Source organism: Dermatophagoides pteronyssinus, unplaced genomic scaffold (genome assembly GCF_027571235.1).
Source record: "Dermatophagoides pteronyssinus isolate colony J.1.1.1.1 unplaced genomic scaffold, Derpt_VIB-CSIC_2022.12 sq0051, whole genome shotgun sequence".
NCBI classification, from domain to species: domain Eukaryota; kingdom Metazoa; phylum Arthropoda; class Arachnida; order Sarcoptiformes; family Pyroglyphidae; genus Dermatophagoides; species Dermatophagoides pteronyssinus.
In genome coordinates, this window is record NW_027461574.1 from 36,350 (window position 1) to 52,144 (window position 15,795).

General features: G+C 28.4%; 1 protein-coding gene across 2 annotated transcripts; it reads right to left on the reverse strand.

The window, feature by feature from the left end:
* Positions 1-35: 35 nt before the first annotated feature.
* On the reverse strand, positions 36-13,867 carry LOC113793916 (neprilysin-2-like). 2 transcript variants are annotated; one of them, XM_075824162.1, is made up of 12 exons: positions 13,407-13,867; positions 9,070-9,703; positions 8,540-9,001; positions 4,024-4,185; positions 3,633-3,949; positions 3,306-3,566; positions 2,614-2,798; positions 2,160-2,559; positions 1,746-1,849; positions 818-1,304; positions 652-728; positions 36-596 (listed from the first exon to the last, which is right to left on the reverse strand). In XM_075824162.1, the coding sequence occupies exons 2-12, from the start codon at positions 9,680-9,682 to the stop codon at positions 497-499; spliced, it is 3,168 nt and encodes a 1,055-aa protein (XP_075680277.1). In that variant the 5' UTR covers positions 9,683-9,703; positions 13,407-13,867; the 3' UTR covers positions 36-496. The 2 variants fall into 2 exon arrangements, with proteins under 2 accessions (XP_075680277.1, XP_027199792.2); XM_027343991.2 differs by lacking the exon at positions 13,407-13,867 and having other exon boundaries at positions 9,070-9,820.
* Positions 13,868-15,795: the final 1,928 nt, after the last annotated feature.

Sequence of the window (15,795 nt, forward strand, 5' to 3'; positions counted from 1 at the left end):
TCAAAAAAATTCTTTTTCTGTATTAAAATCTGTAATTCCAAGGGGGAAAAAATTCAATTTTTTTAATGAATTTAAAAAAAACATCATTAGAATAATTTTCTGACAGAATTCAATAAAATGGAATGGTTTAGCCAAAGAAAAAAGAAAAAAACAAAATTATTCAAAAAAAACAAATTCCTAATTAAAATCGATAATAATGATGATTGGTTGGTTGGTTGGATAAATTCAAATGATGAACGGTGCTGGGAGTGAATTGATGGTGAGTGTGGGTCTTCTATAGAGATTTATATTTCCTAAATAAACGATTTGATTGATTGATTATAGATGAATGACATTATAAGGGATGAGATATAATAATAATAATAGTTATCACAATTGTAAGCAAAAAAAAATTTGTTTGTTCAGTTGATCGATTGATTGATTTTGATTGGCCCTGTTGTTGGTTGATCATTCATTCATTGATTGTTGTGGATGTCATTTAATGCCATGTCACCATTTACCAAACTAAACATTTATGATCTGCATTCGATTTCGTACCAATACGACAGCCAAATGTATCAGCAAATGGTTGATAGTTACTAAATGCAACATTTACCCTGAAAGAACCAAAAATCAATAAATCAATTGAATTCAATCAATTTCAAAACAAACCTGGCTTCCGATGGACTATGACTATCAGTATCTAGACGTGTTTTAAACATTTCTGGCGATGATTTACTACACCAATTCTATGTGCGGAGAAGGAGGTTTATTTTTGATTGATGAAATAAAATAAAATAAAAAATAAATCATCCACCATCATCATTATATAACATACCATAGCGGCTGCAATCCAAAATAATTGCCTTGATGTATAACGTAAACCTGGTAATAATAATTCTTCACCAAATTTTGAAACATATTTTTCATATGCTTGATATGCTTCTTTAATAGCACCATTATCGGCAATATTTTCTTTTAATGTTAAATCACCATTAATTTGTAATAATTTTGATGATGATGATAATAATGGATATTCACGATACTGTTTAACCATACACTGTGCTTTTTCATTATAATGTTTTTTTGTTTCATTTTTCCACCAATTCCTTGCATTACCAATTTCATCGAATTGTGCACCAATATTATCAAAACCATGTGTAATTTCATGACCAATTACATAACCAATTGTACCAAAATTTAGATATTGTGGACGATCATGATCAAAAAATATATCTCTTAATATACCAGCCGGTATTACAATTGAATTTGCTTGTGACCAATAAAATGCATTTACATTGGCTGCATTGGAAAAATATTTCCAGCTATACAAAAAACATAATAAAACGAAACGATAAATATAAGTGAAATGTGCAATAATAATCATCTCAAATTAGAAGAAATAATAATAAAAAAAACTAAGAAGAAAAAACTACTGAAAAATCAATTAGTAATTGAATTCACCAAAAGAAGAAAAAGAATCGTAAATTAAGAATAAGAGGAAAAAAACAACAACAAAAGAATGTTAATGTTATTGGTAATTGGATTGAAGATTTCTTTTCTTTTTCTGGTTTTGCTTTATTTGCTATTCCAAGCAGATAATAATGACTTGGCTAACTATAGATATAAGGGTCAATTAATTTCAACTCCAAATTTCCGAAAATAAAATATAAAAGAAACAATTTATATTCGAAATCACACACACACATTTGCAATTGAAACTGAGATAAACACCCACGCATGAACACCACAAAATCAACACTTACTTATGTGGATCATTACGTTGTCGTAATTTTTTAAATTCATTACGATGTGCCCAAATACGTACACGACGGATGTTTAGGTCGAAATTATCCGGTGTTAATTGTAGCTAGATAAGCGATGATTTTTGAAAAAGAGAAAACAAAAATAGAAAGAAATAATTATTACATTTCGGAATGAATTTCATAAATGATGGTGGTGGTTTTATCTCGAATGATTAATGAATAACCGGAAAAAAATGATTCCGGGAACAAAAAAAAACTACCAGCAATAAAACAATAAAACAAAAAACGGGTAAATCCGGTTTTGTTGTCCGGAATTGTTAAATTAATTTCGTTTTTTGTTTTTGTTTTTCTGGTTAGCATCGTATTCTCTCCTCATTCACAAAGATAGTGAAAATAAAAACAACCAAAACTTACATCTTTATAATGTTGTTCAATCAGTGTATCATTAGATAATTCAGCTGGATAACCAACAATAGCTTTCATTGATTTAGATTTTTTAAATGCATTTTTTTTCGTTTCATTATCCATCCAATCAGTATGATGAAGAATATCTTCAAATTCTTGTTGAATAAATTGTACCATTTCTTTGGCTTTTTCCCGTGATGTTTCATTGAAATTATGTTTAATATAATGTGATGATAATGCCATTGCTAAACTACCCGTCAATTGTGATAAACATAATTTCCAACGTGCCATTTTTTCGGTTATACCATATAAATGTTTATTTAAATTATCACGCATATCACGCATCATTTTACTACCAGTACCAAGATTTTGTAATACAACACGCCATAGCATATAATTTGCTAATAATCTTTTTACAAAAATTTAATTAATTTTTACAAATTTTTTATCAAAAACACAATACCTTTTATCATGTTTATTTACAAATGATATTAGATAATCAATTTGTCCCATATATCGAATATTATCAACCATAACTAATTCTTTTTCGGTGAATGGCTGTGAACCATCAGGTAAATCTATTGCAGCGTTAATAAAACGTATCCAATCATGACCAAGACGTGTTTGATTTGTAGCCAATACTTCGCTCTGACAATGATAAAATCCAGCGCAAAAATCAATTAAATAAATCGATTGATTCAGAAAACATTATCAGATAATCAGGGGAACGAAAAACACACACAGAGAGGGCAAAAATATTGTTGTTGTTGACACAATATTATCTTCACACTGTATCTATCTTGTTGTCATTTCTTAAAAGGAAAAATGTATATAAATATACCTTGCAATTAACCTGTGCTTACTACTACCATCATCATCATCATAATGATTTCGGTGAATGATGATGATGGATGTCAACAAATAAACGAATCTCTAACAAATAGAGCGTATCGTCTTTGTTGTTTTCAAGAAAAGAAAACGGCAACAACAACAATTTTAACGCGTTTTGAAAATTTGACAACCCGAAAAAAAAGATAGAGAGAGAATGATGACAAACAACCGAAAAAAAAACTTTTAAAATTGAAAAATCTTTTTGAGTGTTTTTCAAGTTTCAAACACACACACACTTTTCGTTGAAATAATAATAATATTTACCTGATTGGCAACATCAGCAAATGCTTTTAAATAAAGATACCATGATTGTTTCTTTTCACCTTGCATTGGATCATGTGTAGCATGTGCAATTTGTGATTCTAATGCAATTGTATCCCACATTTCTATTTCGATTTGTGTACGATTCGTAGCACCAAATAACAAGGCTGTATCGACCATTAATTGATGATAAACACGAACAGTTGTATGATTTGAACCTTGCGTGATCAGTTGACGTCGTAGACCAAGTGTAGCTTCATCAACCTGAGAAAAATTGATTAAAATAATTTTTATTTGATTGAAAATCGATCAAATAGGATTGATACATACAAAAATCATATTTCGGGTATTATTCATAACATCGGCAATAACTTTAAATGTAACAAACATTTCAGGTTTGAAACCAATTTTTCTAATTTTTCTGGTTACATTTATCCAATCAAATGTTGATTCATTCCAGCTAGAACCTTGAACAACTGGCCAACCACCTAATTCATCTAATGCATTACGCAATGATGTTATACCTAATTTTTCAATTGCTGTTAAATTCATACAAGAACGGTACATATTTTTCATTGTTTCAATTGCCGGTGTTGTTGCTGTTTCATTTGTTGTCGTATTTGTTGTTGTTGTTGTTTCAATTAGATCTGTGGATTTTTTTTTGTTGAAAAGTTAATATGGAAAGCTTAAAAGCAAAAAAAAACAGGCTTCAAACACCAACCTTTAAGCTGAATATCTAGCCGTTCTCTTGATTGTTCAAATATAGAAATATGACCAGCTTCATCCGGTATTGTTGTACGATGTATCCAACCACCACATGCAAAACGATAAAAATCATCACATGGATTGACAGTTTCATCAATCAGATTCAATATTTCGGATGCTGAAACAGTGAAAGAAAAGTATTAAAAAAATCATTTTATTATCATCATCATCATTGTTATTCAACGAGAAAAAAAACTTTTTTTTTTGAAAAAAATCAATTTCAACACTTTATATATTCGCTATAAATGAACTGCTGCTTTTACGACAAAAAAAGAAAGGAAAAAACTTTTCAATCAAATCAATTCAATTCCATTAACAATTCAATGACTATCCATTTATATATTGTTGAAAGATAATGTTTGACGCTTGTCATCCAACGATTTTGCAAATCACACAATCATTTCATTTTGATATTCAATTCAAATTCATTTCAAAAGAAAAAAAAATCTAGTTATTTTTATCGATCAAAAATCAATCACATTGTGTGTTTACAATTGTAAAAAAGATAGAAGGATGTCATCATTGTCGTTTTCTTCAATCGAACGATATTCAATTTTTGTCCCTATAAATATGGTGATAGTGTTTAATGATCTTTTTCTTTTGAAAAATAAACGATTAACATGATTGAACTGAAATCGATTGTCGAAAATGATTCGCTACTCAATTCAAAAAAAAAAAATGATGAAAAATATTTTTTTTCTGCAAAACTCAATTCAATCATTGAATGGCGGATCAATGGATCAAGATGATCCAGTGGATGACAAAAAAATTCATTGCCAAATTTCGCCAGAAAAAAGTAAAAAATTTGTTTCAGAACAAAAATCAAATTTATTTACATAAAGATTTTTCTCATTCATCATAATCATTCATTCATTTTTTTCATAGACAAAAACAAGGAAATAACATTCAAAAATTTCATTCCAGAGTAAATTAAAGATTCAGATTTTTTTTGAATAACATTTCCGGTAATCAAATAATAATCATCATTTGCTTATCGTGTGTTATATGCAAGAAACGAGAAAAAGTTTTCTTTTTTTTTCGCTAAAGAAACCCAAAAAGTTAATCCACATCATTCAAACATCATCTACATTACAGAAAAAACGAGATATAACAAGCGAGAAAAAAACACTAACTAAACTAAACTCGTTCACTATGTTCATTATTTATTCATTCAGAATTCTGTGAAACGAATAGAATTTCTTTGAATGAATAAGAATCATTCAAGAATCAAGAATCAGAAGATCAAATAAGTTCCTTAACAATGTTTCTTGTTTGGATTCAAACACAACCCAAAAACAAACATAAATTATGATCAAAATCAACATTTGTAAAACAACAACAACCGAAAATTGTTGTTGTTGTTGCTTGTTAAAAGATTCATAAGATAGTAAAATCTTTTTTTTTGCTTGTCCCAAAAAAACATAACAACAAGCAACGTCTCTAGATTGATGGGCCCATCAACATCATCACAACAAACATACATTACTCTAATTCTTATCAAATAAATCAGATGTAGAAAACATATCGATAGAATCGTTTTTTTTATCTATTTTACCTAATATGCATTTTTTCATCATCATATCATCATTGTCTTTAAGTAAATTTTTTTTCCCTTATCAAATACATTTCACTTTTTCGAATCTCCCGGGATATATCCAATATATATCAGAAAAAATGATGATACTAATAGAGCTCAAATGGATTCCTTTCGCATACAACAAGCGAAAAGGAGCCATAAAAATGCTAAGAAATCATCGAAAACATTTTCTTTTTATTCGCTCTCTCTCTTCTCACTCTCTCTTATTGCAATATTCATCCAAAAATAAATGAATTTGTTGTTTGTTTTTCCACTTAAATGATGATGATGATAATAATAATAATTTCGTTTTTATTCGTTCCAGGAATTTTCTTTCTTTTCGAAAGAATTTTCCGTGAAAATTTTTTCGAAAAAATTTTCTTTGTTAGAAAAGACAATCAATGATGATGCCCATTATTGGATTTTTTTCAAGAAAAAAAATGTCTAAATTTATTATCATCATTATTGAAATGTACCAAACAAACACACACACACATATCATATTGATGTTAAAAGCATTTTGAGCAAAAGCTAAACATCATTAAACCAAACAAACAACAACATCCAATTTAGAATAATCAATCGAAAAGAGATCAAAATTAATCAAATTAATCAATCATTTTCATTTGGCAACAAGAAAATGTTGTCAACATTCTCTTTTTTCGCATTAAAAGCTTCATTTTTTAATTCAATTCTTTTTTTTTGTTTGGAAAACCAATTTTCAGATTAAAAAACGAAATTGATTTTCGTTTTTTGAAATCCGATCAATCATTGAATCAAGATTACATTGATGCTGTTGATTGAGATTCGGGTTCAATTCAATCTGGTTATCTTAATTAACAAAACAAAACAAAAAAAACAGAATTCATCAGATTCGCAATCAAGGGAAAAAAATCCAAGTGGGAAAAATCCAAATGGAAATGCATTTTGGAAAAAAATCATTCTTGCGAAAAGAATATTCAACAAAATTGATGCTTCGTCACACACACACACACTTTGTAAATATGAAGAAAATTTTTTCGTTTTCTTGTTTCTATGAAAAAAATCTCTCTCTCAATTTTTTTTCAATTTAAATGCATATCATTCGAGACATGAATACACTTCATATCGCAAGCACACATTACATCAAATGGATGTTTATAAAATAGAAAAAGTGAGAGATTCTTATGGGAAAGATGCATCACTAAAATGTAAACAAAAGTTGAACACAGAAAGAAATAGACCCAAAACAAGACAAATAAATCTTATTTTTTTCTCTCTCACTGGTACGGTAGAATGAATACACCTTATCTTTATGCTGATTTTGTTTTGTTTTCCTTAAAAGTAAGGGTAAGGTAAGTTTGGTAAAAATTTTCTTCACAAAGAAAAATTGTTTTCACATTGTTTTTTTGTTTTCCACAGAATCCCTGGAAAAACCAGTAACCAGAACATTTGAATTCCAGAAAAAAATTGTTTTATTATTTTCAAATATGGTTAATATTAATAATAATAAGGCTATTTTGAGACAAACCAACAGCAACAGAAAACACATTAATATCAATAAAGGAAAATCAAGAAAAAATGGAAAGAAAAAATTGATTGCAATATCATCATCATCATTGTGATAAATGATCCAGAAATTCATTACTTTGGTTTCACTATCGGAGGTCAATTCATCATTAATCGAAGGCAATGAAAAAGTAGTAAATAAACTTCCTTTCAAACTTAAAGTTTAAGAAAAGAAAGTTTTTTTGTTTGTTTGTTTTTTTTGGCACTCTTTAACAAAGCAACAAGCCAAAACTTTATTGAGAAAAAAAATATCAATTTTCAATATTGAAAAATATATTCTCACAGTGTGTTAAATTAATCAACTTGTGTTTCGATTCTCATCAAACTAAACAGCCAGAATGAACCAAAAAACAAAATGAAAATGAAATTCTTTTGTTGTTGTTGTTGTTTTTCCATGCAATTTGATTCTAGCATCATATTCGAAAAAAGATGAATGAAACATAATATTCTTTGCTGCACAATCAACAACAACAACGACAAGGAGCCAATATTGAATTTCAAATTAAACAATCCAGCAGCAAACAACCAACAACAACAACAAAGTTACGAAAACATATTTTAAACTAGGCCATATTTCTACCTTTTTTTTTTTTGTTTGTTTGTTTTTCTGGTAACTGAATATTTTCATTCATTCAGGAAAAAAAATTCTGCAATTTAATTGTTTCATTGCTGCATTATTGTTGTTGAAAGCTCATTATAATGATCAAAAAAACAAATTGATTTTGAAGAATCCAATCATCATCAATGCTAATTGAAATTATTTTCAATAATTTTTTTTCACATTTAATTAACCTAGACAACATACTAATGTAGATGACGATGGTGGAAAACTTTTTTTCTTTTAGCTTCTTATTTAGATGCAATAAATTATTTACTTTGAAACGAAGATTCTATTGAAAAAAATTGAAATGATATACGGTTATTGACTAAAACTAACTAACCAACCAACCAAAAAAATAACCTGAATTTAATTTCTTTTTCCTACTTTGAATAATTTTGGTTGGCTGCCCATTTTGGTTGAACGAAGAAGATGAAATGGGTGATCAAACTTTTTTTCCTGACTAAATTCAATGTTCAAAACTACCTTTGCATCATTATTATAATGATTATGAAATATGCAAATAGAGGAGAGAATTTCTCCATAGTAAATTAATTCCCTCCAACCAAAAAAAAGGATTAATTGAAATTCAATTTTTTGTTTTTCAATTCGAAAAATGAAAATAATCTCATTATGATTATTTTAGGCCGAAAGCTTTTTTCTGCTGTTTATCAGTGACAAACAAATTTTTTCAATGAAAAAAATCCAATTACGCCAAAATGACATTGATAACAAACAAAAAAAACTAACCTGCTTTAACACAACCAGGACGTAAACAAACTGATTTTGGATCCTGAAAATCTTGTATAATCATTGATTGATTTGTTAATAATGATGATTGATAATGATTATGTTGATTCTGCTGATTATGATAATGTTGATTTCTTACATGTTGCAGTGCTGAAAATATTGGTCCCATTGGTGTTGGTATGAAATTCTGATAGAATTTTGTTGGAAATTGTTGATTATTGCCCAATTGTATTTCATTGGATGTAGTAGAATTATGTAATGATGATGATGGAATATTTTGATTATGACCATTATTATTTGTTGCATAATAATAATGATAACCAGGTATCATCTGTGGATTTGGATATGATGGTAATTGTTGTATTAATCTGATTAACATTTCATCATTATTATTATTATTTATTGAATTTATATCAAAACGATTATTCAGATTGTTGTTGTTATTGTCTGCGTTTCTATTTCCTATTTTTTTCGAAAAAATTACAAGAAAATTAATTACAAAATCTGTTAAATTAACTAATTAAACTTACCCCTTTGAAAATATGGTTGATTAATTAATAAAATTATCATTAAGACTAGAAGTACAATACATAATATGGAAACAATAAATACAATTAATAACAATAATCTTTCAAAACGTGAACGAAAGTTCCAAAATGATGATTGAAATGTTTGTGACAATAATTCATTGAATGCTATATTGTTATTATTATTATTCGATAATGAATATGCCAGATGATTATTAGGATCTTTTTCTGGACAACATTGAAAATCATGATTTGATCGTAATATGGATTGCGATTGCGGTGGTGGTGTACCGTAAGAGTTTCCACCACCATTACCAATTGATGATAAATGTGAACGTAATTGTTGATTTTTGCTGGCTAACCGTTGATTTGAATTTGCCATTGTTGTTGATGTGGATGTTGTTGATGGTAATGTTGTAGCAGTGTTGATACAAGCTCCTTGATTATTTAAATTTAATGAAATTGTTGAAATATCTAAATTGCTGTTGTTGTTGTTTGGAACAATGTTGATCGATGGTGAAGATGAAACCATCATTGTTGTCGATGATGATGATGGTGATGGTAATGATGTGTTTGATGATGATGACGATGATGATGATTCTGGCGTCATAGTCATTCACAATGAAAGAAAAAACCCCTGTATACACACACACACAAAACAAAAAACAATGAAAATGACAATGGTTTTTTCTTGTTTCAAAGACTAGTTAATCAATTAAAGAAACGAAAAAAACAAATCAAATTAATTATCAAAGGGAGAGATACTATGGGAAAAAATATTTGATGAAATGAAATGACAATCATGATGAAAAACAAAACAAACAAACATTAGATTTATATAGGCATCGATGACGAATAATAAAGGATATATGTTTGTTTAACACTTTGATTACTTAGAGTGAAATCATTAACATTTTTTTTCTTCAAATTCATTCAACGATGATAATGATTTCGAATGATATCCTTATTTGATAAGCAAATAAGGATGTGCAAAGAAAACCAGAAGAGAAAAGAAAAGTTTTTCTGGAAAAGGGCATTGTCGTCTTTGAAATATGATCTTTTCTTGATTTGAATGTGGAAGAAAGCAGAGAGAGAAACTTTTCATTTTTCTAATCAAATCAATCAATCAATATTGCGGAATGATTGATTTATTGATTAAAACCATCATCATCATCATCACCATAAACAACATATAACAAAATTCAATGGCAAAATTTTCAAAATCATCAACCAACCAAAACAACAAGAAAAACAACTTATGTAATCTTTTTTTTTGCCGATGCTAAAAATACTGCCATGTCATCGATATTTTGCTTACTATCAAAAAAAGAAAAAAGAGGAAAAGGGTTCAAATGTTCCCGGAAACATTTCCCAAAGACCAGAAGACGATGAAAACCAGAAAAAACTAGACCGATCAAACAATGATGATGGGGATCATCAACCAGACAAGAAATTTTCCGGAAAAAAATTTCTGAAAAAATTCTTGTCTCTTTTTCTATCCAGCAACAAACAAAATCAATAATTATTGATTTATATGAGAGAAATTTCCCGAGAAAAATTGAATGAATAAATAAAATCAAAATTTTTTATTCATCCCATCACCATAATAATAATGGGCTTTGGAAAAAATGGAATAAATTTACTTTGAACAACAACAACATTGACAACATCCATTCACATTCACATTTGATGACCCAAATTCTATTAAAAATTCTTAGTCATCATCATTCATTATTCACACACACAAATGTCAATTCTCCCTCCGGAATCATAATAAGACAACATGAATGACAACTAAAGAATAAAGAATATTTTTTTGTTTGCAAAATCTCATGACATTTATTCACTGTTCTGCTGATCATCATTTTTTGTTAATTCAGTAGATTCTAAAAAAGAATTCCGTCAAAACAAAAAACATTATGGGTCAATTTAATTCAGGAATTTTTGGAAACAAACAAAAAAGTTGGTGGTGATAATGAAAACGTATTGCATTTGAAATTTATTTTAAGTCAAGATTTTCATTCAAACAAAAAAAAAGACAAAAACCAAAATCATAAATTATTAAACACATATAGGGAAAAGTTTTCCTTACTCTTGTAGAAAATTGATTAAAACGAAAAAAGACAATCGAAAACAAAAACAGGTTTCAATTATGTCTTTCAGTCATATGATGATCATCATATGAAAAAAAATGAAATTCTTTAATGAAATTATATAATGATGATGATATTGCCAACAATGATGAAAAGTTTTTTCTTGTAAAATCATCAAAAAAGAATTGAAAAATGGATACAATAACAACAACATAAACAATGTTTTTGCATGTGACGCTTGTTCATCATCATTTATTCTAAACACATCTTTACTGATCAATTTCATCTTTTCTCAGCAATATTTTTTTCCCCATAACTTAAATGAATGACCAAACCAGAAAGAAAAACATTGAAAATTTTGTTTAAGCCTTTCGACCTTGAACATCAACAACAACACAATAAAGATAAGGTGGAAAAACAGGAACCACCAATGATGATATGGGAGAAGAAGAAAACCAAAATAAACATCATCGATGTAATCATCATCATTATTTTTTCTCTATTACATTCCAACTTGATTTGTAGTTTTTTTTTGTTCATTGGTATTTAGGTTAGCCGCTTTTTATTTCAATTTCAAAATTTAAAAATTAAAACTCAATTGATAATGATGATAGCAATCAAAGTGTTAAAAAAACACATACCTTGTGTTCAATTAATTACAGTAAGGAAAAAAACTTGATGAAAATTCCTAAATGATGTTGTGGATCAGGATGATTCAGAAAAACATGAAATATTTTGATGAAAATGTCAAAAGTGTGGATCTTCAATTAGACTAATAGGGAAAAACATTAAATCATTTTGAAAAACATTTCATAAATCAATTTTTGTTGAAAACAAAAAAATCCCCAAAAAAACAATTTTGAAAAAACCCTAGACTTTTTATATTCAAATAACCAAATGTTTTTTTCTTCTTGGCTAAAATCCCAAAAGAGAAAGGTATGGATGTCGTTAAAATTCGGAACAAACATCCGAAAAAATATAGTAAACAAACAAACTGACAAAAAAATGAACCAAAAGTAAATTTAAACACCGACAAACCCATTTATTGAATGCAAAATTACCCAAAAAAAAATATTGAAAAAAACATTACCCAAATCAAAGTGAAAGTGTTTTTTCCTGTGTTAAAAATTTCGTTTGACCTAATATAGAAAGTTTGGCTTTTCAAAATCAATCGATTAATCGATTGATTTGATTGATTAAATAATCGATTCTAGCGAAAAAAATCATTTAAATCAAATCAATAAATATTATTTTTTTGCAAAATAAATCATCATCGACCTAGATCTCAAACATTTTGGGTGGAAATAGAGCACAATTTTTGTGAAAAACTGGTACACACCGAATTGCTTTGGCCAATGAAAAAATTGGAAAAAACCCCAAAAATTTAAATTTGTGAAAAAACCCTCAATTCGCAGTTTCAAACCGACCGAATTGATTGATTGATTTGGAAAAATTCTCCAGAAAAAAAAAGGAATGATGAGAAAAAACGACGATGATGATGATGATGATGGGAACAAAAAATGACATCCAACACAAACATATATTACCCGAAAAAAATGTTTATAATTTTCATATGATTTTTCTGGGCAAAATATTTCCGGATTTTCATTACGGAAGATTTTCATTTTTCTTTCTTTTCGAAAAAAAATCGAAATGAAAATCTTACCAAACACGTAGTGTCTTTGGATTTGTTTTGTTTTGTTTGTTTGTGTTAAAAAAAACAATTGAAAATCATCGAGAAGAAAAAGAAAAGAAGAAAATCTATTCACAATCATCATACGGATATGATTGATGAATAGAAATGAAATGAATGAATGTAACAAACAAAAAAACTATTTCCACACAATATGTTCATCATCATCATCCTGATATACCTGTCTTTTTTTTTTAACTTTGTGTGTGTGATATGAATCTAATCGACTGGAACAACAACGTGAAAAACTAATCAACAAAAAAAAAAAATTAAAAAACCGAATAAATGAATGGGAAAAAACACTTTTCTTTCGGAGAAAAAACAACAAAAACAAAAACAATATTGTCATTTCATTTCAGTCTAGTTTCATTTTTTTCATAGGAAATACATTTTCATTTTCAATCATCATTTTTTTTCATTTGATTAATTAGCTGACAGCAACATAATTAATTCACAAATATGATGTATGTTTGTGTTTGTCTGTGTGTGTGGGTGGGTGGGATAATTTTATTTTATTTTTGGGAATTTTCTGTTCGAGTGAATTAATTATTTACCTTTTTTTTTGCTGCATCAATTAAATTTGTCGGATGAGAGATGTTATTGGAATTTTTGTTTTGACTAAAAAAACATTCAATGATGATGATGATGATAGAAATGTTGATCACAGAAACTTTTTTGAAGGGGGAGGTGACAAAAACAGAACAGACAACAAACAGCAATGAACCAATAACATCAATGTGGATGTAAATGATGAACGAAACAATCGATAGTTTCAACAATCGATTCGAATGTTCAATTTATGATGGTTTTTTTTTGTTGGTTGAAAATGTCGAATCAATTTCAATCATTTGGATGTCACATTGATGATTATTCAACCAAGAAAAAACTGAAAACTGAAAAATCAAATAACATAAAACAGACAACAACAAACAAACAAATTCACATCACATCACACAAATTGAACATATGATTTTTCATTTTTACAATTTTTCAATGTTGGCGCGAAAAAAATGAATTTCATAATCAATGACATATACACAGTGTTATGGTCGAATGATTTTTTGACATATATTTTTTTCGTTTTTTTTTGATTTGGAGAACTTATGTTGAAAACAACAGCAACAACGAAAAACAAAAAACAAATTTTGTTGTGGATCGAAAAATAGATTTGATTTGATGAGCGATTCAAACAGATAGATAGATCCAGTTGAATGAAATTGTTTTGGGCGCCAAAAAATCACATTATTTGATTCAGTGAAAAACAAAACAAAGCGATGATCATGATGATGATCATCATCATTTGGGATGAACTTTTGTTCATCATCATCATCATCAAAATGTTTTATTTGGAAAAAAAACTTAACACTTTATTTTCTTTGTTGATTATGATGGTGATTTACATTTGGCAACGACAACGATGTTGATGATGATGCCCGCCGAATTGAAATAAAACGAAAAGAAAAAATACAAAGTTTGGTTTGGCGTCATATCAACCGTCTATCTTTTGTTTGGGGTCTTAGATTTTCTCTTTCGTTTCTCTTTTTACTATCCAGCCATCATCATCATCATCATCATCGTAGTTTACTATCTTCAATGCGCTGGCACATAAACACACACTGAGAGTGTGTCAATTGGAAAAAACTACGAAGAAGAAGAACCGATAAACTTTTTTTCTCGATAGATTTTCTTCTTCTTCAATGGAATAGGGATAATGCACATGTGCCGCTGCTGTTGTTCAATAAATTCGTTCGTATTTTTGAATGGAGAAAATGAATGAAAAACGAAAGAGTCAAGCTTGATGATGATATGGATACAAACGAAGACGAATACGACCAACGTCGATGATAGTTGTTGTTTTTTAACGTTTCAGACTTGCTTGGTTGCTTGTTTGTTTGTTTGAAAATGATATATAGTCGGATTCGAAAAATGATTTTCGAAAAAATAAAATTTGAAAAATCAAAAAAGAAAAAAGAGACAACGATTGACAAACACATTGATGTACCAGTTTAGTACCAGGAGCCAAACACATGAACCAGATTCAATGGAATCGAATGATTGAATGGATATTCAAGTTGATTAACCATTTATTCATAATGTTGGATATTTCTCTTTCTTTCTCTCTCCAATTAATTCGGTTTTTTTCAGAGAGAAAAACAACAGCAAAATTCTTGATGATAATGGTGGTGAAGAGAAAAACAAAATCAATTGATTTGGTTGATTGATAAACAAATGCAAAATACTTCAAATTCTCGAAATAATTTTGGAGGGAAAAGAATTTTTTTAAACTCAACAACAATTCGAACGAATTTTGAACGGAGATGTTCATTAATGACATGACATGATTCATTCGATGATTCGAACGAAACGAATCGAATGAATTCGTTTTGTTTTGTTTTTGTTGTTTCGAATTGTTGCTCGAGGGAATGAAGGAAATTCCTTAATCGAAAATGAATGAATTCTTTGTCTGTTTTTTTTGATTCTATTGTTTTTTTTGTTGTGAGTTTTATCTCATGAATTTTGTATGTGTTTTGTTTTGTTTTTTGGCCAGAAGAGAAAATTCCAAATGTGCAAAATGAATAAATGAATTTTCATCAGCATCATTTTTTTCTTGTTCCCTGTACAGATCGAAAATTGATTATTATTGATTGATTGAAAAAACATCGATCACCAAACTACCAATCGACCAAACGAACAAACAAAACGAATCCTGAAACTTTTCTTATTTTCACAACAAACAGCAAAACTGTGTGTGAAAAAAACGAAAAATTTCATTGAAATTCATTTCGAAAAAAATGAAATGAAATCAAAATCAATGTTTTTTTTTTTGGTTGGTGTCCATGAACCATTTTTTTCAACCAAAAAAAAAAATTATGATCATCAAACAACTGAAACGCACGAATGGTCATTTATTATCCAAAATAGACTTCGAAGAAAAAAAACAAC